The sequence below is a fragment of the Haematobia irritans genome, chromosome 5, assembly GCF_050003625.1.
Source record: "Haematobia irritans isolate KBUSLIRL chromosome 5, ASM5000362v1, whole genome shotgun sequence".
NCBI classification, from domain to species: Eukaryota; Metazoa; Arthropoda; class Insecta; order Diptera; family Muscidae; genus Haematobia; species Haematobia irritans.
Genome location: NC_134401.1, coordinates 145051735 through 145077536, shown reverse-complemented (window position 1 = coordinate 145077536; position 25802 = coordinate 145051735). Strand labels below are relative to the sequence as shown.

The 25802-nt window shown below is 32.3% G+C and overlaps 1 protein-coding gene across 3 annotated transcripts in view; it reads right to left on the bottom strand.

Annotated features, from left to right (window-relative positions):
• The window catches only part of Pdk (pyruvate dehydrogenase kinase), a 58065-nt gene that overhangs the window by 1151 nt on the left and 31112 nt on the right, over positions 1-25802 (bottom strand). Inside the window, exons 2-7 of one of the 3 annotated variants that reach the window (XM_075309053.1) lie at positions 16227-16434; positions 15961-16151; positions 9269-9618; positions 8973-9197; positions 5205-5303; positions 3633-3893 (exon numbers count right to left, since the gene is read on the bottom strand). In XM_075309053.1, the coding sequence (XP_075165168.1) occupies positions 3861-3893; positions 5205-5303; positions 8973-9197; positions 9269-9618; positions 15961-16151; positions 16227-16434 (1106 nt within the window). In that variant the 3' untranslated portion in view covers positions 3633-3860. Of the gene's footprint in view, positions 1-3632; positions 3894-4143; positions 5304-8972; positions 9198-9268; positions 9619-15960; positions 16152-16226; positions 16435-25802 lie in introns of those variants that run through there. The other 2 variants (XM_075309052.1, XM_075309051.1) reach the window with 2 other exon arrangements.

Here is a 25802-nt window from a genome sequence, read left to right as displayed (position 1 = left end):
AGTACGCATATGTAAAGGGGCGATCGGTGGAGACGGCCCTACATAACATGGTACATACTTGAGAGTGGTCTTTCTCTGTTAAGAAGTACATGATGACCGTATCTTTAAAATATTGCATAGTCCATATGCTAAGGAATAGAAGGATTCGTTGTGGATCGCACAATGTGACCATAACAGTCAATGTAGATCAGGGCACTCTACACGAGCTACTAAGGATTCTAGCTAAGACGGGATTTTAAACCTTCTTTGGCGAGTACTAAGAAAGTCAACACATATTGGACACTGTGCACAAGAGCGATAGGCTCCAAATGGTACCTGAATCCAAAGGTGATGAACTAGATATATGAGAATGTAATATGGTCAGTTCTGATATACGCGACGATAGTTTGGCGGACATCGATGTTCGTCTCCATCGATGTCCATCCTAGATGTGCATCCTAGACATTTTACAACTTGTCCAATGAACATGTTGTCTGGGCATAACTGGTGCAATGACTACCACTTCAAGCAGATACTGGACTTAGAGGTTCAAATCAAAAGCGAGGCCGCCATTGCTGCAATCAGATTGAAGATGTTGGCAGAATGAACGGAAACACGAAGCATAACGAACCATCAAAGCATAACAGGGAGATAGTGGGGAATCCAACGGACATGTTGTCTTGGCATAACTGGAGCAATGAAGACCATGTCAACCAAGTACTGCTGCGATCAGATTGAAGATGTCGAGAGAATGGACGGAAATAATGTCATCAAAGTATAATAGAATGGGTGTAATGATGGATTCCGCAACTATTCATGATTGTGTATACCTGAGGTGGCCATAGCTATCGAGTTTGATAATCTGTCACCAGTAAGATGGTCCTGAGAGAATGGGACCCCCGGAACAGACACCAGAGGGAAATAATTGCTACACTGATGGATCGAAGATGGGTGAGAAGACGGGACTGGGTGTATAAGTGGACAGACATCGAGACCCTAAATGGTGATACGGTCAAAATTTGGTCAAGGGAAAACGCGTGTAAATCGGTGAAATCGTTTTTTTAAATCAAATTAAATTTCTTTTTCAAGTTCAATTAGTATAAAATTCAGGAAAAATATTCAGTTAGGCTTTCGCTTTTCCAAATCAGAATTGCCGGGCCTTACGCTTGACACCTGCCATCAGATTTTGTACAGCCACCTTGTCCACCTTCTTCGCCGCAGAAAGCCAGTTTGCCTTGAACTACTGCTCGTCCTTTGCAGTTTTTTTGGTCTTCTTTAGGTTCCGCTTGACAATAGCCCAGTATTTCTCAATTGGGCGGAGCTCTGGCGTGTTGGGAGGGTTCTTGTCCTTGGGAACCACCTGCACGTTGTTGGCGGCGTACCACTCCATGGCCTTTTTACCGTAATGGCAAGATGCCACATCCGGCCAAAACAGTACGGAACAACCGTGTTTCTTCAGGAAAGGTAGCTGACGTTTCACGTAAATTTCTTGGTTGACAGTCCCGGAAGCTATGAAAATGCTGCTTTTCAAGCCACAGGTACAGATGGCTTGCCAAACCAGATATTTCTTTGCGAACTTTGACAGTTTTATGTGCTTGAAAATATCTGCTACCTTTCCCCTTCCTTTTGCCGTATAAAACTCCTGTCCCGGAAGCTGCTTGTAGTCGACTTTGACGCAGGTTTCGTCGTCCATTACCACGCAGTCAAACTTCGTCAGCATCGTCGTGTACAGCCTCCGGGATCGCGCTTTGGCCGTCGTATTTTGTTTATCATCGCGATTTGGAGTCACTACCTTCTTGTAAGTCGATAGTCCGACTCGTTTTTTGGCTCGATGCACGGTTGTAGACGATACACCCAGCTTATTTGCGGCATCTCGGAGAGAGAGGTTAGGGTTTCGCTTGGAACTACCGGCAACTCTTTTTGTCGTCTCAGCGGCTTCCGGTTTTCGATTTTCCCCCGATCCAGACTTCCTGGCTGTCGACAAACGTTCCCCAAACACTTTAATTACATTTGTAACGGTTGATTTGGCAACTTTTAGCGATTTTGCCAGCTTTGCGTGCGAGTAGCTCAGATTTTCGCGATGCGCGAGCAAAATTTTGATACGCTGCTCTTGCTTGGATGGCATTTTGACAACTGAAGAGTGAATTCCAAAATCAAAATAGGAGCAACATTCTACACACACACACCTTCAAAATGAGGGGTGTTCAGGTTTTTTAAATGCAAAATTGAAAGAAATACGTCAAGTTTATATTGACCAAATTTTGACCGTATCACCCTTTATTCCGATTGCCGGCCTACAGGATTATCTTGCAGACAGAAGTGCGTGCCATTGGTTCGGAAATAACACTGCGAACATTTTCGCAGATATTAGAATGTCAAGGAATGATCAACGAATAGTCGGAATACGGAATCATATGTTTGCCGGGAATTGCCAGCATAAGAGGAAACGTAAAGGCAAATGAATTGACGATGAGAGCTAGAACACATAGAGAAGTGAGCTTAGAGAACACATAGCGAAAGACTCATACCATTTCCTGTGCTAGAGTCCAGCATTATTCTTTATAAGAAACAAGATACTGGGCTCCGTTTTTCTTTCAGCCCCTCGCCGATCTGCGGGAGGGTAGCTTAAGGGATATATATTCGCCTTCGTCAGAACCTCTGATTGGATATTTTAAGCAACTTTAAAGAAGACGAATAAATTGAAGTTCTTGAGCAACTTTAAAGTAGACCACCTCGCGAAGAAGAAACAAGATACTGGGTTCCGTTTTTCTTTCAGCCTCTCGCCGATCTGGGGCCAAATCACCGCAGTCAAAATCGAGTACTTTGTCATCGTAAAAAACAATATAAATTTCTCAGAAATAACATATTTTGATCACAAAAACTTATTTTGAAATTCTCTCGCTTCCAATTTCTTATTGCCATATGTTTACAGCAATGTAAAAAAAAGTAGTAGACAAAATACATTACGATCGAATGCGGTGATCTAAAAATTTAATGCGATCGAACTCGATGACAAATGCGGTGATTTGGCCCATACTGAATGGTTTCTTAAGGGACATACCCGCCCTCCTCAATTATTAAATCTCTCAATCTATGTTTTGAATCATCAATCAGGTCGAAAAAAGTTATGTGAACATTTTTTTTTTTTTCAATGATATAATGACGTAGGTTTGATATAACAATTCATTTACAAAAGCTATAAATACCAGATAATGATGAGTATTAAGTTCGGGTTTAGCCTTTAAAATCAGGATTAAATCAGTGAAAACTGAAAATAATAAATTTTTGTTTCAAATTTTATTATAACTTGATGGGAAATAGCCCAAAGCAACTTTTCGCAAAGTTTATATTCTTTAAAATGCAAAGTCGAACTTAATAATCACCTTAAATGTTAAATTAATCTACATTACTAGTTCTCTATTATAATTCTACTATCAATTTTATATAAATTATGGGTTAGTGTAAAGACATTATTAATTAACCACCACCATAGTTTTTTACTGGATAATTAGAAAATCTAATCTAATAGAAAATCTAACTTTCCCTATCTATTAATTTAATAAATTATTAATATAATTTTTTTCTTTTGTACTTTAACATAAAATTAGAAGAAGAAGAAGAAAGTAATCATTTTAAACAAATCAAATTGAATAAAAAAATGCATAAAATTTATTTTCATTGCTAATAAAAAAAATTGCACTATAAATATTTATAAACATTTTAATAAAATAAATCATCATATGTCACAGTCTAATAAATTTCAATTCAAAATTATACACTAATAGGTAACGTTTTTTTAATTGTTTCGTTTGTTTATGTTTATGTTTTTTCTCTTTAATATTGAAAACAACTAAATAATTTAAAGTTTTTGTTTCGTAATGTTAAATAATAACACGCCAACCAGTGGAATAATTCTGTAAATAAAAAATTAAATTAAATAGAAAGATAGAGAAAGTAGATATAATAAATTAAACTAAAATAAAAATAATCATAGTATAACACAAAGCTGGGCATAGGAAACAAAGGGATTCAGGACCAAACCAATAACATAGAGTTATAAGGGTATATATGACGAAAAAAACAATGCCGCCACTGTAAAATAAAAATCAAAATAAATATTCATATATATCGTTAAAAAATATATATTAGCACAAACAACAAATGTTTCAATTGTATTAAACAAATAATGAGTTTTTATTCTAAAACAATAAGAATTAATTGTTTTTATTTACCAATGAGTAAATAATATTTTCCAAAAAAATATTTAATACATTATTTTGTATTACTATAGATTTAAATAAAACTTAAATAATTTTTTTTTTTATACAAATGTCCCAATAAAATTCTGCATATAGGATAGGTTATACATACTTTTTAGGGGCTAAGGGGGGTACAGATGATTAGAATTGATAGGTGCTAGGTAAAGCATTTAACCATTTGTGTATATGCATTTATGTTCGTGTGTATGTTTTCATTATTTAAATGATAAATATGCATATATAAATAAAAGCTAGAAATATCTACAAATACAAAAAATTCTTAACAAAGAAATACACTATGAAACAATTTTAAAGAATCAATCAACAATTTTTTGACTTAATCAAAGCGAAAATCTAATAACAAATATACTATTTTAGCATGCATCAATATAAAGAGGGAGAACACTCATAATCATTAAAATAAAACACAATAGAAATTTTGTTTGACAATTTTGGAATGTTAGCCTAAAATTAGTTAAAACAAATTATGAAATAATTTAGCCAATTGTTATTTTGAATATCTTCAAATTTGTTTTTTTTGGAGGGAAAAATCCAATATATCTCATCAAATTTTTTATATTACCAATCTATATAAAATTATCTACATACAAAATATTACATATATATGCCTTTTAATGCTTAACAAAAATTCTCATTCTCATTATTAAAGCTTAATCATAAAAATAACACACATTGAGCTATTACAAAAAATAAACACAAAATGAGTTTTTGTCTAAAATCTATGAACAGCAAATTCTACTTTATATATAACAACACAGTCCGAGCCATTGCCATTGAAACAAAATTATGACATGGTTTAGCCAATTCTTTCTTTTTTTGTCACAAATACATAAGGTTCTGTGTATATATAATTGATATGATTGTCTAGAATGCCTAATTCGAGGCATGTATAATATCTTGTTTCTCATGTGTTGTGTTGTCTCGTTTCTTTTTCGTATGTTTTACCTGGTTCGACCAATCACCCGTTGGTACAGTAGCTCTATAGAACTTCGAACTTGTTTTATTGAAAATTGGCAGCAATTCATTCGCCTCATCAGATAAAGCCTAAAATTTGGAGAAAAAAATGGATCAGCATAAGAAAAATTATATTAAATATAAATTAAAAATATTATTTATAAAAACAGTTTTTTTAATTTTATTTCTATAGAAAATTTTCTTTTTTTCTATAAAAAATTTTGTCAAAATTTTATTTCTATAGAAAATTTTGTCAAAATTTTATTTCTTTAGAAAATTTTGTCAAAATTTTATTTCAATAGAAAATTTTTTAAAAATTTTATTTCTATAGAAAATTTTGTCAAAAAAAAATTTCTATAGAAAATGTTATCAAAATTTTTTTCTATAGAAATTATAGTCAAAAAAATTTTGTCAACTTTTTATTTCTATAGAAAATTTTGTCAACATTTTATTTCTATAGAAAATTTTATCAAAATTTATTTCTATAGAAATCATTGTCAAAATTTTATTTCTATAGAAAATTTTGTCAAAATTTTATTTCTATAGAAAATTTTGTCAAAATTTTATTTCTATATAGAATTTTGTCAAAATTTTATTTCTATATAGAATTTGGTCAAAATTTTATTTCTATAGAAAATTTTGTCAAAATTTTATTTCTATAGAAAATTTTGTCAAAATTTTATTTCTATAGAAAATTTTGTCAAAATTTTATTTCTATAGAAAATTTTGTCAACATCTTATTTCTATAGAAAATTTTGTCAAAATTTTATTCCTATAGAAAATTGTCAAAATTTTATTTCTATATAGAATTTTGTCAAAATTTTATTTCTATATAATATTTTGTCTAAATTTTATTTCTATATAATATTTTGTCAAAATTTTATTTCGATAGAAAATTTTGTCAAAATTTTATTTCTATAGAACATTTTGTCAAAATTTTATTTCTATAGAAAATTTTGTCAAAATTTTATTTCTATAGAAAATTTTGTCAAAATTTTATTTCTATAGAAAATGTTGTCAAAATTTTATTTCTATAGAAAATGTTGTCAAAATTATATTTCTATAGAAAATTTTGTCAAAACTTCATTTATATAGAAAATTTTGTCAAAATTTTATTTCTATAGAAAATTTTGTCAACATTTTATTTCTATAGAAAATGTTGTCAAAATTATATTTCTATAGAAAATTTTGTCAAAATTTTATTTCTATAGAAAATTTTGTCAACATTTTATTTCTATAGAAAATGTTGTCAAAATTTTATTTCTATAGAAAATTTTGTCAACATTTCTATAGAAAATTTTGTCAAAATTTTATTACTACAGAAAATGTTGTCAAAATTATATTTCTATAGAAAATTTTGTCAAAACTTTATTTCTATAGAAAATTTTGTCAAAATTTTATTTCTATAGAAAATTTTGTCAACATTTTATTTCTATAGAAAATTTTGTCATCATTTTATGTCAATAGACAATCTTCCCAATTTTTTTTTATAGAAAATTTTGTCAAAATTTTATTTCTATAGAAAATTTTGTTAAAATTTTATTTCCATAGAAAATTTTGTCAAAAATTTATTTCTATAGAAAATTTTGTCAAAAATTTATTTCTATAGAAAATATTTTCAAAATTTTATTTCTATAGAAAATTTTGTCAAAATTTTATTTCTATAGAAAAATTTGTCAAAATGTTATTTCTATAAAAAATTTTGTCAAAATTTTATTTCTTTAGAAAATTTTGTCAAAATTTTATTTCTATAGAAAACTTTGTCAAAATTTTATTTCTATAGAAAATTTTGTCAAAATTTTATTTCTATAGAAAATTTTTTAAAATGTTATTTCTACAGCAAATTTTTGCAGTTTTATTTCTATGAACAATTTTTGCAAAATTATATTTCTACAACAAATTTTGCCAAAATTTTATTGCTATTAAATTTTTTATCAAAAATTTATATCTATAGAAAATTTTTGCAAATTCTTATTTCTATAGAAAATTTTTGCAAAATTTTATTTCTATAGATAATTTTGTAAAAATTTTGTTTCTATCGAAAATTTTGTCAAAATTTTATTTCTAACAGGTTGGCTGATAAGACCCCGGTCTGACACATAGATGGCGTCGCTAGTATTAAATGCATATTATTTTTATATAGTATCAACCTTCAAATGATTCGTGTCAAATTTGACGTCTGTAAGTCAATTAGTTTGTGTGATAGAGCGTCTTTTGTGAACCAACTTTTGTTATTGTGAAAAAAAAATGGAAAAAAGGAATTTCGTGGTTTGATAAAATACTGTTTTCTGAAGGGAAAAAATACGGTGGAAGCAAAAACCTGGCTTGATAATGAGTTTCCGGACTCTGTCTCAGGCAAATCAACAATAATTGATTTGTATGCAAAATTCAAGCGTGGTGAAATGAGCACGGAGGGCGGTGAACGCAGTGGACGCCCGAAAGAGGTGGTTACCGACGAAAACATAAAAAAAATCCACAAAATGATTTTGAATGACCTAAAATGAAGTTGATCGAGATAGTTAGCAGAGGCCTTAAAGATATCAAAGGAACGTGTTGGTCATATCATTCATAAATATTTGGATATGCGGAAGCTCTGTGCAAAATGGGTGCCGCGCGAGCTCACATTTGACCAAAAACAACAACGTGTTGATGATTCTGAGCGGTGTTTGCAGCTGTTAACTCGTAATACACTCGAGTTTTTCCGTCGATATGTGACAATGGATGAAACATGGCTCCATCACTACACTCCTGAGTCCAATCTACAGTCGGCTGAGTGGACAACGACCAGTGAACCGTCTCCGAAGCGTGGAAAGACTCAAAAGTCCGCTGGCAAAGTAATGACCTCTGTTTTTTGGGATGCGCATGGAATAATTTTTATCGATTATCTTGAGAAGGGAAAAACCATCAACAGTGACTATTATATGGCGTTATTGGAGCGTTTGAAGGTCGAAATCGCGGCAAAACGGCTCCATATGAAGAAGAAAAAAGTGTTGTTCCACTAAGACAACGCACCGTGCCACAAGGAGAACGATGGCAAAATTCATGAATTGGGCTTCGAATAGCTTCCCCACTTACCGTATTCTCCAGATCTGGCCCCAGCGACTTTTTCTTGTTCTCAGACCTCAAAAGGATGCTCGCAGGGGAAAAATTTGCAATGAAGAGGTGAACGCCGAAACTGAGGCCTATTTTGAGGCAAAACCGAAGGAGTACTACCAAAATGGTATCTAAAAATTGGAAGGTCGTTATAATCGTTGTATCGCTCTTGAAGGGAACTATGTTGAATAATAGTTTTTTTTTAATTTTTAAATTTGACAATTTGTTAGACCGGGGACTTATCACCCAACCTGTTATAAATAATTTTGTCAAAGTTTTATTTCTATAGAAAATTTTGAGAAAATTTCATTTCTATAGAAAATTTTCTCAATTATTCATACAGAAAATTTTGTGGAAATTTCATTTCTATAGAAAATTTTGTCAAATTTGTATATCTATAGAAAATGTTGTCAAATTTTTATTTCTATAGAAAATGTTGTCAAAATTTTATTTCTATAGAAAATTTTAAATATTTCAAAGCTTTGTTGAAGTGTTCATTGTTAATAACGACTACCTAAATACCGGGTGATTTAAAATAACTCTTCCTTATTGGAAACCCCTTTAATAATCTAGAAATACTAATTTATTGGTGTTGATAATATTCCCAATTTTCTCAATCCCATTCTTAGTTGACCAGATTTGAATAAAATTAGCAATAATATTTACCTTCAAATATATTATGGCATCAGTACCGTAACCTTCACATGACAATAAAACAATATCACCATGGAAGTAACGAGCATATAAACGAGATATAGGTAAACCATACCCATAGCCAGCCAAAGGTACTGTATGTAAATCCGATTTTGATGGTTGTGGGGCCGTACTATACATATACTTAAACAATTGATCACTTTGGGAACGAGCAATGCCGCCACCTTGGTCTGAGATCTAAAATGAAAAAAAAAAACAATAAAGAAATATAAAAAAACTTTGTTTTCAAAATAACTTTTTTTTATTACCTTTACACAAATATCTTCTTTGCCACGGACTATAACAACTTTGATTGGAGGTAATTTTTCACATTCATCCTGATCATGATGTTCCACAACAGCACGCATTGAATTCTTGAATAGTTCAAACAGCATATGGTATAAATGTGACGGTACGTATACTGTACGTATCGGTAATGATTCACCGGGTATTCTATTGTGTTCTTCGATTTCCAATTCGGGACTAACCAAATAGTATTGATCACACAAGAAACGGGCATTTTCATAGGCATCTTCAACTACATCGGAGAGTTTGCAGGCGGGATCTAGGCAACCAACATGACGGCCTTGACTTTCTGTCGACTGACCAAATAGTATTGCTATGAAGGAAGAAAGTGGACAGTTGTGCGATTATTGGTCTTTATTCTTTTGTGCATCCGGATGACTTTCGAATTATTAACTAGTCATAAATTACAATGAGTTGTTTATTCGAAAATTTGATTAATTTTACAAAAATCCAAATTATTTTCAAATATAGATCTAAAGCCACTGATTGAAATTTAAAAATTCACCTGAAAAATTACGATATACCGATGTATAAAAAGGGGAATGCCGACAAATCTTCTTTTTGTCGTAAAAAAAAAGTACGGAGAAGATTTATGAGCTTTCCACGATTTTTAATAAAATTTCCAATACCTGAAATTGATATTTATTCCTCATTTTAGCTTAAATGTTAAAACGGAAAATTAAAACAATTTTCGATTTTTGAATAAATAAATAAATCGTAAATGCTTTATGAAAGCGATTTTGCAAAATTATTTAAATCGACTTTCGTCACTTTAAAAAACATTGAATGTGAAAATTAGCAATACGGGATTGACAACAGATGGCGTAGTTCGGGATATACGCATCAGACAATACTGAAAATATATTAATATCACAATCTCATTCCATAGCTTTCATTTCAGTATGTCATTTTAGAAGTTCTACCCCAGCCGCCGCATAGCATTGTTATAGTTCCTTCTGGTTACCACTTTTTTTCCGATCGATGATACATGTCCTAGCTGATCAGCATTTTCGTTCGCGTTCTTCTTCCGAAGCGGAATCCGCATGTTACCAGAAGGACGGGAGAAAGTTGAGGTTAGCGATGAATAATTATTGCATTGGTCAGTCTGTTACAATTTTCTTCACTATCGACTTTTCATGTCTTTAACAAGATCCAAAGCCTTCTAAAAGTCGACTAATCGATCATTCATATCGCCCAAAGTCCAAAGTCCAAAGTCCATCCATATTGGCCAAAGTCGACTAATCGATTTTTCATGTTGCCCACTGATATTTAATTCTTGAGTGACTTTTTTAATATTGGAAACAAAACGGGAGTCGTACCAGAGCGAATCCAAAATATTATCCAAAGTATATAAGTATATAATCCAAAGTCGAAATCCTCCAAAATCGAGGTTTGCTTGTTTTTCGAAAATCGAGTCAAATCGACTAATAAACTTTTGATGTTGTTCAAAATCGATTAATCCCATTTTAACAGAAAAGTCGACTGTGAATTGAAAGCGTATTTTATGTAGCTCCTTTCATGCACAAAAATCATCAAAAATTCGGAAGTCGTCTAGCGATGAACAATGCTTGCATTGGTCAGACTGTTACAATTTTCTTGTCTAATCGACTTTTCATGTCTTTGATAAGATCTAATAACCGTCTAATCAACAAGCTGTGTGGCCAAAGTCGACTAATCGATCATCCATATCGCCTAAAGTGGACTAATCAATTTTACATGCAGTCCACTGATATTTGATCCTTATGAGTGACTTTTTATACCTTGCGCCACACTGTGGAACAGGGTATTATAAGTTAGTGTAACACCCAGAAGGAGACGAGATAGACACATGGTGTCTTTGGCGAAAATGCTCAGGGTGGGCTCTTGAGTCGATATAGCGATGTCCGTCTGTCCGTGAACACATTTTGTAATCAAAGTCTAGGTCGCAGTTTCAGTCCAATTTGGCAAGTATGTGTTTTGGCTCAGAATAGATCCCTATTGATTTTGGAAGAAATCGGTTCAGATTTAGATATAGCTCCCATATATATATTTCGCCCGATATGGACTTATATGGCCCCTAATTTGGTTGAAATTTTGCACTAGAAGTACAATTAGTAGTGTAGTCAAGTGTGCCAAATTTTATTGAAATCGGTTCAGATTTAGATATAGCTCCCATATATATCTATCGCCCGATATGGACTAATACGGTCCCAGAAGCCAGAGTTTTACTCCAATTTGGTTGAAATTTTGTACTAGAAGTACAATTAGTAGTGTAGTCAAGTGTGCCAAATTTTATTGAAATCGGTTCAGATTTAGATATAGCTCACATATATATCGTTCACCCGATTTACACTCATATGACCACAGTGGGTAATCTGTTACTCCGATTTAATTGAAATTTTGTACAGGGAGTAGAATTGGCATTGTAGCTATGCGTGCCAAATTTGGTTGAAATCGGTTAAGATTTATATATAGCTCCCATATATAGCTTTCGGCCGATTTACACATATATGACCACAGAGGCCAATTTTTTGCTCCGATTTAGTTGAAATTTTGCACAGGGAGTAGAATTAGCATTGTAGCTATGCGTGCCAAACTTGGTTGAAATCGGTTCAGATTTAGATATATCTCCCATATATAGCTTTCGCCCTATTTACACTCATATGACCACAGCGGCCAATTTTTAACACCGATTTAGTTGAAATTTTGCACAGGGAGTAGAATTAGCATTCTTGCTATGCGTGCCAAATTTGGAAATCGGTTCGGAAAGTCTACTTTTTCAAATTTTTAAAAAGTCAAATCTGAGTGTTTGAACTCTGATGGTGAACATATCACAGCTTTCTTAAGAAACTAAGACCAACATTTCTTCAATTCAACATCGAATCAATCCAATATGTGAATATAGAACACCCATGCGATCATTTTACACCTTGTGCATCTTAGAAAAGGTGGATACCATTTTTCCGTTTAATGGGATAGTATTCGGAGTACGTTCACCGCTAAATTTATTTAATCAAACTGAGCCCCCATGGACCATAAGCTGATAGATATATAATGTAGAACAATAACGTGATTTAAAATATAAATTACATACATTAAAACTTGCTAAGGCACTAACACGAAAATTCTAAAATCCTAAAAATATATTAAAAAAAAAAACTTAAAATCTAAAAATCTAGCAAAATTTCATGTAGGATATGCCTTCTTCCTCAGATATTTCACGCATTTTCAATTGACATTCTGTTTATAACACCTGCTCGTACCTGAACTAAAGAGAATATTCATTGTACACAGCATCCAAATGTTCTTTGGCTCCCTGCCTTCCAAAAACAAGAATATAATGATCGGTAAATATTTTTTTTTTCTGGAAATATCTACAGTCCCAGAAATACGGCGGACTTAAAATCGGTGTTCTACTCATACGAGATAGTGGGATTTCGTTACTGTATAATCCATGTTAGCAGGTTGCAAGCAATAGGACTTTCATCTTAAAAAACCGACCGTATTGAAATATGTTAAGCCAAATTTTGGCGGAGAAGGAAAATAATAACAACGGAGAAGGAGAATAATCTTTGCGTCTTTAGCTTCCAAAAATGTAGAATCGACGGATATTTCCGTTTGCATTTAATAATTTTTTTCTAGAATTCCCGCTCTGATCAATCGCTTATGAGATTGTTTAGCAGGATAATAAAATGCAAAAAGAATGACAATGAGTTGTACAAATAAAGGAAGCGATATCTAAGTCTGAACTTATGGACTTTTTGATAGCCCAGGAGTTAATTGTTTAATAACAATATTACGGATATGGTCATATTTATTGGATATACAATAATTGTTTGTTTTGACTAAAATAATATAAAATGTTATCAAGATCATATAAAAATTAAGGCTAACATTGCAAAAAAGATAATAATACGGACAGACAGACTTTGGGGGCAGATGACTCTGCAACCACTAATTCTTTTAGGTACATAGTCAGCAAAGGAGCCACCATGGTGCATTGCTTAACATGCCCGCTTTGTACATAAAGGGCCCTGGGTTTGATCCCAGTTTCGATCGAACACCAAAAAGGTTTTCAGTTTTGCCCCTTTCCGTAACCCTGGTGACATTTCTGAGTGTTTCAAAAATTTCCTAAGAAGTTTCACCCACGGGAGCCACCGTGGTGCGATGGTTAGCATGCCCGCCTTGCATACACAAGGTCATGGGATCGATTCCTGCTTCGACAGAACACCAAAAAGTTTTTCAGCGGTGGATTATCCCCCCTCAGTAATGTTGGTGACATTTCTGAGGGTTTCAAAACTTCTCTAAGTGGTTTCATTGCTTAAGATGCCCGCTTTGTCTATAAAGGGCCCTGGGTTTGATCCCAGTTTCGATCGAACACCAAAAAGTTTCTCAGTTTTGCCCCTTTCCGTGACCCTGGTGACATTTCTGAGTGTTTCAAAAATTTCCTAAGGAGTTTCATCCACGGGAGCCACCGTGGTGCAATGGTTAGCATGCCCGCCTAGCATACACAAGGTCGTGGGTTCTTCCTGCTTCGACCGAACCCCAAAAAGTTTTTCAGCGGTGGATTATCCCACCTCAGTAATGCTGTTGACATTTCTGAGGGTTTCAAAACTTCTCAAGTGGTTTCACTGCAATGTGGAACGCCGTTCGGACTCGGCTATAAAAAGGAGGTCCCTTGTCATTGAGCTTAACATGGAATCGGGCAGCACTCAGTGATAAGAGAGAGGTTCGCCAATGTGGTATCACAATGGACTGAATAGTCTAAGTGAGCCTGATACATCGAGCTGCCACCTAACCTAACCTAACCTAACCCAACCTAACCTTCACCCTAATGTAGAACTCTTTTCGGACTCGACTACAAAAAAGGAAGGCCCTTGTCATTGAGCTAAGCATGGAATCGGACAGCACTCAGTGACGAGATAGAAGTTCACTACTGTGGTATCGCAATGAACTGATAAGGCTAAATGAGCCTAAAATAATGGGCTGATACTATATCCAACCCAACTCCATAGTCACATAAAGGGTGATACGGTCAAAATTTGGTCAATATAAACTTGACGTATTTCTTTCAATTTTGCATTTAAAAAACCTGAACACCCCTCATTTTGAAGGGGTGTGTGTGTGTAGAATGTTGCTCCTATATTGATTTTGGAATTCACTCTTCAGTTGTCAAAATGCCGTCCAAGCAAGAAGAGCAGCGTATCAAAATTTTGCTCGCTCATCGCGAAAATCCGAGCTACTCGCATGCAAAGCTGGCAAAATCTCTAAAACTTGCCAAATCAACCGTTACAAATGTAATTAAAGTGTTTGGGGAACGTTTGTCGACAGCCAGGAAGTCTGGATCGGGGGGAAATCGAAAACCGGAAGCCGCTGAGACGACAAAGAGAGTTGCCGGTAGTTTCAAGCGAAACCCTAACCTCTCTCTCCGAGATGCCGCAAATAAGCTGGGTGTATCGTCTACAACCGTGCATCGAGCCAAAAAACGAGCCGGACTATCGACTTACAAGAAGGTAGTGACTCCAAATCGCGATGATAAACAAAATACGACGGCCAAAGCGCGATCCCGGAGGCTGTACACGACGATGCTGACGAAGTTTGACTGCGTGGTAATGGACGACGAAACCTACGTCAAAGCCGACTATAAGCAGCTTCCGGGACAGGAGTTTTATACGGCAAAAGGAAGGGGAAAGGTATTTTCATAAAACTGTCAAAGTTCGCAAAGAAATATCTGGTTTGGCAAGCCATCTGTACCTGTGGCTTGAAAAGCAGCATTTTCATAGCTTCCGGGACTGTCAACCAAGAAATGTACGTGAAAGAGTGTTTGAATAAACGTCTGCTGCCTTTCCTGAAGAAACACGGTTGTTCCGTACTGTTTTGGCCGGATTTGGCATCTTGCCATTACCGTAAAAAGGCCATGGAGTGGTACGCCGCCAACAACGTGCAGGTGGTTCCTAAGGACAAGAACCCTCCCAACACGCCAGAGCTCCGCCCAATTGAGAAATACTGGGCTATTGTCAAGCGGAACCTAAAGAAGACCAAAAAAACTGCTAAGGACGAGCAGCAGTTCAAGGCAAACTGGCTTTCTGCGGCGAAGAAGGTGGACAGGTGGCTGTACAAAATCTGATGGCAGGTGTCAAGCGTGAGGCCCGGCAATTCGGAGTTGGAAAAGCGAAAGCCTAACTGAATATTTTTCCTGAATTTTATACTAATTGAACTTGAACAAGGAATTTAATTTGATTTTTTAAATAAACGATTTCACCGCGTTTTCCCTTGACCAAATTTTGACCGTATCACCCTTTATGTCAAAGCAATTCCCTAGCAACATAGCGAATTAAGGTTTAAAAAAAATACTTTTTCCATAAAAGTCGAGAAGTCTATTATCATTTCGGATTCCAATTCCTATCTCCCACAATATATTTTATAGACCAATTATTTAATGAACTTAAAGCGGTATATGTTTCAACTGTATAGCTTTTATGATCTTGTTTACTAAGCAACAATTGAAAGCTACATCATACATCAAACACATTCAACAAGTTGTTGGAAATAAAGAGTAAAAAAATATACTTTTTGAAAAATCACAAACAACTGTGAGAATTTTCTATTGACTGGCTTTTTCTTTTTCTATTTTGTTCTTTAATTTTAGTAATATGAATATGAAATTTCCACTTACTGTGTTGATTGATTAACATACGTATGCTAATACGCGACATGTAAAGACGATCCAAAAAATATTGTATTGAGTTTTCCATAGATGAGTCAACATTGCCATTTTCAATTGCCTTCATTTCGAGCACACCCTGAGCCATGGTTTGAACCACATCACTATGACGATTTCTTATATGTTCCAAAGCACTGCAAAAACTATATATCGAAAAAAAAAACAAAGATTTCAATTTGCTTTAGGGGTTTCTACATTTGAAAATGATTTTGACTTACGATTTTAGATTATCATGAGTGGGGTCGGCCTTTTCATATTCCAGAACTTCTTCGAAACTTTTTACATACCATGAGTTAACTTGAGTTACCGAATGTGTATGCAATAGATTATCAGGTAATAAGGCAATCTCTTTCATAATATTGGCCAAACGTACTGGAAGTTCCTTGCGCAAAAATATATAGGATTTTTTCTCACAGGCATTTTGACCTTTAAAAACAAAAAAGTAGAAACAAAATTATGCATTAGTTAGATTAGAAATTGTGATGAATGGCATAAATAGTCAATTAATAAGTGCTTCTCAAATAAGCCCAAATCAGATTTATGGACATTATCAATATACTATCAATTTGAAAAAAATATTATAATCTAAAACATTTTTTTTCTCAATTGGTTTGTTTATAAAATTGATCATCGTTTTATTGTGTAGACCCAGAAAAAAAAACAATAAAATAAAGTCTAGCGATTAGCAGTAGGTTGTCAAAGAAATGACAAAATATATAAACATTTGTTATAGCGGCCTTATGGACTATTCGAGATAGACACTGCTATATTTGTTATCAACAAACAATGAAAGGAAAACATATATACAAAAAAAAAACGAATTTATATGGATTGGACTTATTAGAATTCTAGGCCATCCGTGCCGCTGATAATATCGCCCAGCCATATTAATATCTAATCATTTTGACAAGCAAACTCAATATACTCAAGTGTTATATTGTTTATTTTTTCTAAAAAAAAAATGTGATAATGGTTTACTCCCGCTTTTAAAAATGTCTATTGTATTCTGGAACAATTATTCTACTTTTTGGAGGATAAACAGCACAAAGAAAATTCATAACAAAGATAGCATTTTGATCACTTCTATTGAGAAAGCTAATGTCAAGGTTATATACGACATTGACAATCAGCGATATTTTTAATTTTTGTTCTCACAGAAACCCATTAATAATAATGAATGATTACATTAATCAAGATTTGAATTTCTTTCAATTTTTGTTAAAGATTCTCTGGAAGTAGTAACTGGTTTAGAAGTGCCCTTAAGACTCATCCCAGTCCAAATTAAGTTTTTATTTGTCCTATTTATTATTATTTGTTTTTAATAATTTTATTGTTTCCTTTTACTCTTCATGACCTTCTTCAATTTGTTTTTATATTAATTGCTAAAGCAAAATAAAATAGTTCCTCTTTAACTAATACGCAAAAAATTATAGATGAAAGTGAAATGAGATAATTAGTTGATTTTGTTTGGCTATTCAATTCAATTGAACCAAGTGTAGAAAATGATTATTCTATTTTGAATTTTGCAAAATTTTAATGGATGTGAAAACATCTTCTTTTTTGTTTTGAAGTTTGCTTTATCTGTTAAATTGTCTGTTTATACCATCCACCATGGGATAGGGGGGTATATTAACATTGTCATTCCGTTTGTAACACATCGAAATATTGCTATAAGACCCCATAAAGTAAAGGGTGATACGGTCAAAATTTGGTCAAGGGAAAACGCGTGTAAATCGGTGAAATCGTTTATTTAAAAAATCAAATTTAATTTCTTTTTCAAGTTCAATTAGTATAAAATTCAGGAAAAATATTCAGTTAGGCTTTCGCTTTTCCAAATCCGAATTGCCGGGCCTCACGCTTGACACCTGCCATCAGATTTTGTACAGCCACCTTGTCCACCTTCTTCGCCGCAGAAAGCCAGTTTGCCTTGAACTGCTGCTCGTCCTTAGCAGTTTTTTTGGTCTTCTTTAGGTTCCGCTTGACAATAGCCCAGTATTTCTCAATTAGGCGGAGCTCTGGCGTGTTGGGAGGGTTCTTGTCCTTGGGAACCACCTGCACGTTGTTGGCGGCGTACCACTCCATGGCCTTTTTACCGTAATGGCAAGATGCCAAATCCGGCCAAAACAGTACGGAACAACCGTGTTTCTTCAGGAAATGCAGCAGACGTTTATTCAAACACTCTTTCACGTAAATTTCTTGGTTGACAGTCCCGGAAGCTATGAAAATACTGTTTTTCAAGCCACAGGTACAGATGGCTTGCCAAACCAGATATTTCTTAGCGAACTTTGACAGTTTTATGTGCTTGAAAATATCTGCTACTTTTCCCCTCCCTTTTGTCGTATAAAACTCCTGTCCCGGAAGCTGCTTGTAGTCGGCTTTGACGTAGGTTTCGTCGTCCATTACCACGCAGTCAAACCTCGTCAGCATCGTCGTGTACAGCCTCCGTGATCGCGCTTTGGCCGTCGTATTTTGTTTATCATCGCGATTTGGAGTCACTACCTTCTTGTAAGTCGATTGTCCGGCTCGTTTTTTGGCTCGATGCACGGTTGTAGACGATACACCCAGCTTATTTGCGGCATCTCGGAGAGAGGTTAGGGTTTCGCTTGAAACTACCGGCAACTCTCTTTGTCGTCTCAGCGGCTTCCGGTTTTCGATTTCCCCCCGATCCAGACTTCCTGGCTGTCGACAAACGTTCCCAAAACACTTTAATTACATTTGTAACGGTTGATTTGACAACTTTTAGCGATTTTGCCAGCTTTGCGTGCGAGTAACTTGGATTTTCGCGATGCGCGAGCAAAATTTTGATACGCTGCTCTTCTTGCTTGGACGGCATTTTGACAACTGAAGAGTGAATTCCAAAATCAAAATAGGAGCAACATTCTACACACATACATCTTCAAAATGAAGGGTGTTCAGGTTTTTTAAATGCAAAATTGAAAGAAATACGTCAAGTTTATATTGACCAAATTTTTACTGTATCACCCTTTATATATATTCTGGCTCGTGGTGAAATTCACAGTCGATCTAAGCATGTCCGTCCGTCCGTCTGTTGAAATCACGCTAAAAACGAAACATGCTATCGACTTGAAACTTGGCACAAGTAGTTGTTATCGATGTAGGTCGGATGGTATTACAAATGGGCCATATCGGTCCACTTTTACGTATAGCCCTCATATAAACGGACCCCCATATTTGGCTTGCGGAGCCTCTAAGAGAAGCATATTTCATTCGATTTGGCTGAAATTTGGTAGGTAGTGTTAGTATATGGTCTCTAACCACCATGCAAAAATTGGTCTATATCGGTCTATAATTATATATAGCCCCCATATAAACCGATCTCCAGATTTGGCTTGCGGAGCCTCTAAGAGAAGCATATTTCATCGGATTCGGCTGAAATTTGGTACATGGTGTTAGTAAAAATTGATCCACATCGGTCGATAATTATATACAGCCCCCATATAAACCGATCCCCAGATTTAACCTCCGGAGCTTCTTGGAAGAGCAAAATTCATCCGATTCGGTTGAAATTTGGTACATGGTGTTCGTATATGGTCTCTAACAACCATGTAGGAATTGGTCCATATCGGTCCATAATTGTATATAGCCCCCATATAAACCGATCCCCAGATTTGACCTCCGGTGCCTTTTGGAAATGCAAAATTCATCCGATCTGGTTGAAATTTGGCACATTGTGCTAGGAAGCTAACAAGCATGTCAAACTAGGTCCATATCGGTCTATAGTTATAGATAGCCCTCAGATAACCTGATCCCCAATCACACAAATATAACGCACTGAATATGACTTTGTTTATAGATCAGATGCAGTATAAAACTGTCATACGTGTACACACAAAAAAATTTCACGAACATTTTTTCAATTAAAATTTTAATTGAGTTTTAAAAAATATTCAATTAAAAATGTAATTGATTCAACAAATTTTTTAATTGAAACAAAAATCAATCCCAAAAATAATCGTATCAATTAATTTTTTAATTGGACATTTCAATAAAAATTAATTGGATCAATTAATTTCGTGATTGAGTCAGAAAAAAATTTTTTGTGTGTATTTAAAATTACAAAAATATCGTGTAGCTCATAGTTGTTTGACTTTAAACAGGTGTCCCCATGTGGGAACAGAGTGCAGTAATGGGTTAAAACAAAAACATCTTTGGAAGTGCTTTTAAAGTTGTGACTTTAGAACAACTTCCAAATTTTTTACTGGGCTAGAAAAATACAAAATATAAAATTATCTAAAAATTTCTAAATTCACCTTTGGATCTCACCTTAAGAAGTGATGCAAATTCAGTGCATCAGATGTTAAATTCCTAGCTTCTGTGCCAATTTTGCACCACTTCCGGATACAAACTACTTTTTTGGCGACGCTTTTTTGCTGGGTTATTATAGTGGCCAAAATCTAGTAATCGAATTACACGTCGTCGACACGTCAAAAGTTGAATTTTAATTGAAAGGAGAATGTGATACGAGGGTTGCCTTTTATTTGGGCAACCCCTGTGTTGCAATCTACGAAATGACAGTCTATCGCATAACTTGTCATTTTTGAGGTTATATGTACTCAGATTGTTTCGACATACGAGCGTTATTTGTATTGTTTAGAGCAATTTAAAAAGTCTCCTACCCAAAAAAAATTAAATCGTGAATATTTTCGTGTGTTTTTTTTTTGCAGCTTTCGACGTGGATTAACTCAACAACAGTGCAGTTTTGGTCATGAAGCACCAACAAGCCGCAATGTTTATTGTTGGTATGGTGATTACAAACGAGGTCGTAGACGAATTTCTTGAGGATCGTCCAAAATCAGTTGTTACACCCAGAGAAGGAATATGATCACCTCAAACATGTTTCAAGAGCAAAATGTTATTTTTGGACAGGGAACATATAACATTTTTGTCGCAAAAATGTTTTTTCTCGAAAATTATGTATCTTATTTGGGCAACCATGTATATATTTGCCGAGAAAAGAACAATTTTAAAACAAAAATGTTCCATATTTACCGTCCAAAATTGTCAAAAATAACATTTTGCTTTTAAAACATGTTTGGGGGATCATATTCCTTCTCTGCGTGTATTCCGGAAACCATTGGCTCTGTGCTATCAGTCGCACAGAGCCAATGGTTTCCGGCAAGATCGTCATGTGACCTATCATGAGATTGAAACAAGGCATTAGTGGGACCGGACCAGCATGCATACAATATTGCATGACCATATTACCGTTAAAAGTTTTTTTCGCATTGGATCCCACACAATTTGTCAATTGCTCAAAAAATGTTCGTGTCGATTGGTCGAAAGAAATTCTCCAAAATTACGATCGTGGTACTTAGAAAAACGTCTATGACATCGTGACAGGTGATGAATCTTCGATTGAGCCCGAAATTACGAAGCAGTCGAAAGATCGACACCTGAAGAAGCCGTTGATGCGTTTGGAATACATCAACGTTCGGATTCTTGTTATCGTAGCCGCAACTAAAACAGAATATTCTAATAGGCAAATAACCCGACGATTATTTCTTTTAACAGAAACTTTTGTAGTGTCAAAAGAAAACTTTTGTCTAAAATTTCGTTCATCAGAAAAGAAAACTCTTCTTTTAGTGTATGTCCATTCTCCACACAATTCCAATACCCATATTCCTTATATGATCCACTCACGTACATGTTTCAAGTGCAAAATGTTACTTTTTGACATCTTCCAACCATGTTATTTTCTCGGAAATTATGTATCTGTTATCGGCAATCATGTTAAGTTTGGCGAGAAAACAACATTTTTTCCACAAACATGTTAAATGGTCACCAGCCAAAAATAACATTTTGCTCTTGGAACAGTTTTGAGGTTATCATATCCCTTCTCTGCGTGAACAAACTAAATTTCTTTCCTTGCCTCCTGGAATGTCTCCACACTCAAAATCAATTTCTTGCAATTGTTTATTTGGATATGGAGAAATAATTTGTAACTAAACCTACTCATGCATATAGGCAATAGGTTTTTTTTTATGTTCCACCTAAATCGAGTGTTTATTTGGTTTCATCGAAACCTGAAATATGCTCTAAAGTGTTCAAAAAGACTGCTTCAATTTATTCTCGTGCTAAAGGGATACTATTTAAAATCCTAAGGATTCTCCTAAATCTCAAAGTTTGCAAGACAATAGAAAAATATAATCGATTATTCAGTACTCATTTCAAAGTCTGTTTGTAAATAACACCATAATTTGTTTTTCTATAAAAACTGACATGTTATTGTGAACGGTATTGTTATCAAATTCATATGATTTCATCGCCACCAGACCTACGTACAATGTCCATATATGAATTCATTCCACTGTAGCTACTTTTATATGCATTTCACTAATCATTCTAGAAAACTACAGAAGACAGATAGTAGACAGACACAAACAGTGATACATAGATAAGGGGGTGTGTGTTTTTCGATGAAAATAATAACAATGAATTAATACATACAAACTAGGAACTTTTACATACATACATATGTAGATAGATGAACCATTGGACGAGCCTTCACTGACGCTATATATTTATTGCTATTATTTTTACATATTTTGTTTATTTCCACTAGTTTTGCTTTTTTATACATAATCATGTCTGTCCGTTTATTTCTTTTTTCGGCTAGTCGTTTATTTTTGTTTTGTTTTGACTTTTTTTTTTGGTATTACGTATTTTCAGATTGTTTTGGTTTTTTTTTACTGTTCGTAAAAAGAAATCAAATTGTCCACTTCTAATCAAGCATATGGGTCATTGTACATCAAATTGAATACAAAAAGAACCTCAAAAACAGAAAACAGATATTTTATGAAAATTAAAAAAATAAAACGTATCTACCAAACTCAATAAAACAAAATTTTAATTTTGGATGGGTAACGTAGAACATTTTTGTCGCAAAACTATTTTGTCAAAATGCTATTTCTAAAGAATATTTTGTCAAAATTGTATTTATATAGAAAATTTTGTCAAAATTTTATTTCTATAGAAAATTTTGTCAAAATTTTATTTCTATAGAAAATTTTGTCAAAATTTTATTTCTATAGAAAATTTTGTCAAAATTGTATTTCTATAGAAAATTTTGTCAAAATTGTATTTCTATAGAAAATTTTGTCAAAATTTTATTTCTATAGAAAATTTAGTCGAAATTTTATTTCTATAGAAAATTTAGTCGAAATTTTATTTCTATAGAAAATTTTGTCAAAATTTTATTTCTATAGAAAATTTTGTCAAAATTTTATTTCTGTAGAACATTTTGTCAAAATTTTATTTGTATAGAAAATTTTGTCAAAATTTTATTTCTATAGAAAATTTAGTCGAAATTTTATTTCTATAGAAAATTTAGTCGAAATTTTATTTCTATAGAAAATTTTGTCAAAATTTTATTTCTATAGAAAATTTTGTCAAAATTTTTTTTCTGTAGAACATTTTGTCAAAATTTTATTTGTATAGAAAATTTTGTCAAAATTTTATTTGTATAGAAAATTTTGTCAAAATTTTATTTCTATAGAAAAATTTTTCAAAATTTTACTTCTATTAGAAATTTTGATTTTATTCGATCTATCTTTTATACAATAGAAAATAATTAATCAAGCTTGAGATCGTTTTTTGTATGTATTGGTTTTTTTTTCAATATTTCGCAATTACATTGAATTGCTTCATCAGGAGTCGATCTACAATAAAAGTGGTTTGATAATTTTTAATCATGATATGTAAGATTCTTTTTCAAAATTGTTTTTAAAATTTTTCAAAATTTTACTTCTATAGAAAATTGTCAAAATTTTATTTCTATACAAAATTGTCAAAATTTTAGTTCTATAGAAAATTTTGTCAAAATTTTATTTGTATTGAACATTTTGTCAACATTTTAATTGTATTGAAAATTTTGTCAAAATTTTAATTGTATTGAAAATTGTGTCAACATTTTATTTGTATAGAAAATTTTGTCACAATTTTATTTCTTTAGAAAATTTTGTCAAAATGTTATAACTATAGAAATTTTTTTCAAAATTTTATTTCTATAGAAAATTTTCAAAAGTTTTATTTCTATAGAAAATTGTCAAAATTTTATTTCTATAGAAAATTTTGTAAAAATTTTATTTGGTTAGAAAAAATTTTATTTGTGTAGAACAAATTTTGTCAAAATTTTATTTCTATAGAAAAATTTTCAAAATTTTATTTCTATAGAAAATTTTGGCAAAATTTTAGTTCTATAGAAAATTTTGCCAAAATTTTATTTCTATCGAAAATTTTGTAAAAATTTTATCTCTATAGAAAATGTTGTCAAAATTTTATTTCTACAGTAAATGTTGTCAAAATTTTATTTGTATAGAAAATTTTCTCAAAATTTTATTTGTATAGAAAATTTTCTCAACATTTTATTTCTATAGAAAAATTTTTCAAAATTTTACTTCTATAGAAATTTTTGTCAAAATTTTATATCTATAGAAAATTTTTTCAAAATTGTATTTCTATAGAAAATTTTTTCAAAATTGTATTTCTATAGAAAATTTTGTCAAAATTTTAAAAAATTTTATTTGTTATGACAATTTTATTTGAATGGATTTTTTTCAAATTGTGTCAAAATTTTATTTCTATTGAAAATTTTGTCAAAATTTTATTTCTATAGAAAATTTGGTGAAAGTTTTATTTCTATAGAAAATTTTGTCAAAATTTTATTTGTATAGAAAATTTTCCCAAAATTTTATTTGTGTAGAAAAAAATTTGCCAAAATTTTATTTGTTTAGAAAATTGTCAAAATTTTATTTGTTTAAAAAAAATTTTGTCACAATTTTATTTGTGTAGAACAAATTTTGTCAAAATTTTATTTCTATAGAAAATTTTGTCAAAATTTTACCTTTATAGAAGATTTTGTCAAAATTTTACCTTTATAGAAAATTTTGTAAAAATTGTATTTCTATAGAAAATTGTCAAAATTTTATTTCTATAGAAAATTGTCAAAATTTTATTTCTATAGAAAATTTTGTCAAAATTTCATTTCTATAGAAAATTTTGTAAAAATTTATTTCTGTAGAAAATTTTGATAACATTTTATTTCTATAGAAAATTTTGTCAAAATTTTATTTCTAAAGAAAATTTTGTCAAAATTTTATTCCTATAGAAAAGATTTTATTTCTAAAGAAAATTTAGTCGAAATTTTATTTCTATAGAAAATTTAGTCGAAATTTTATTTCTATAGAAAATTTTGTCAAAATTTTATTTCTATAGAAAATTTTGTCAAAATTTTATTTCTGTAGAACATTTTGCCAAAATTTTATTTGTATAGAAAATTTTGTCAAAATTTTATTTGTATAGAAAATTTTGTCAAAATTTTATTTCTATAGAAAAATTTTTCAAAATTTTACTTCTATTAGAAATTTTGATTTTATTCGATCTATCTTTTATCCAATAGAAAATAATTAATCAAGCTTGAGATCGTTTTTTTGTATGTATTTTTTTTTTTCAATATTTCGCAATTACATTGAATTGCTTCATCAGGAGTCGATCTACAATAAAAGTGGTTTGATAATTTTTAATCATGATATGTAAGATTCTTTTTCAAAATTGTTTTTCAAATTTTTCAAAATTTTACTTCTATAGAAAATTGTCAAAATTTTATTTCTATACAAAATTGTCAAAATTTTAGTTCTATAGAAAATTTTGTCAAAATTTTATTTGTATTGAACATTTTGTCAACATTTTAATTGTATTGAAAATTTTGTCAAAATTTTAATTGTATTGAAAATTTTGTCAACATTTTATTTGTATAGAAAATTTTGTCACAATTT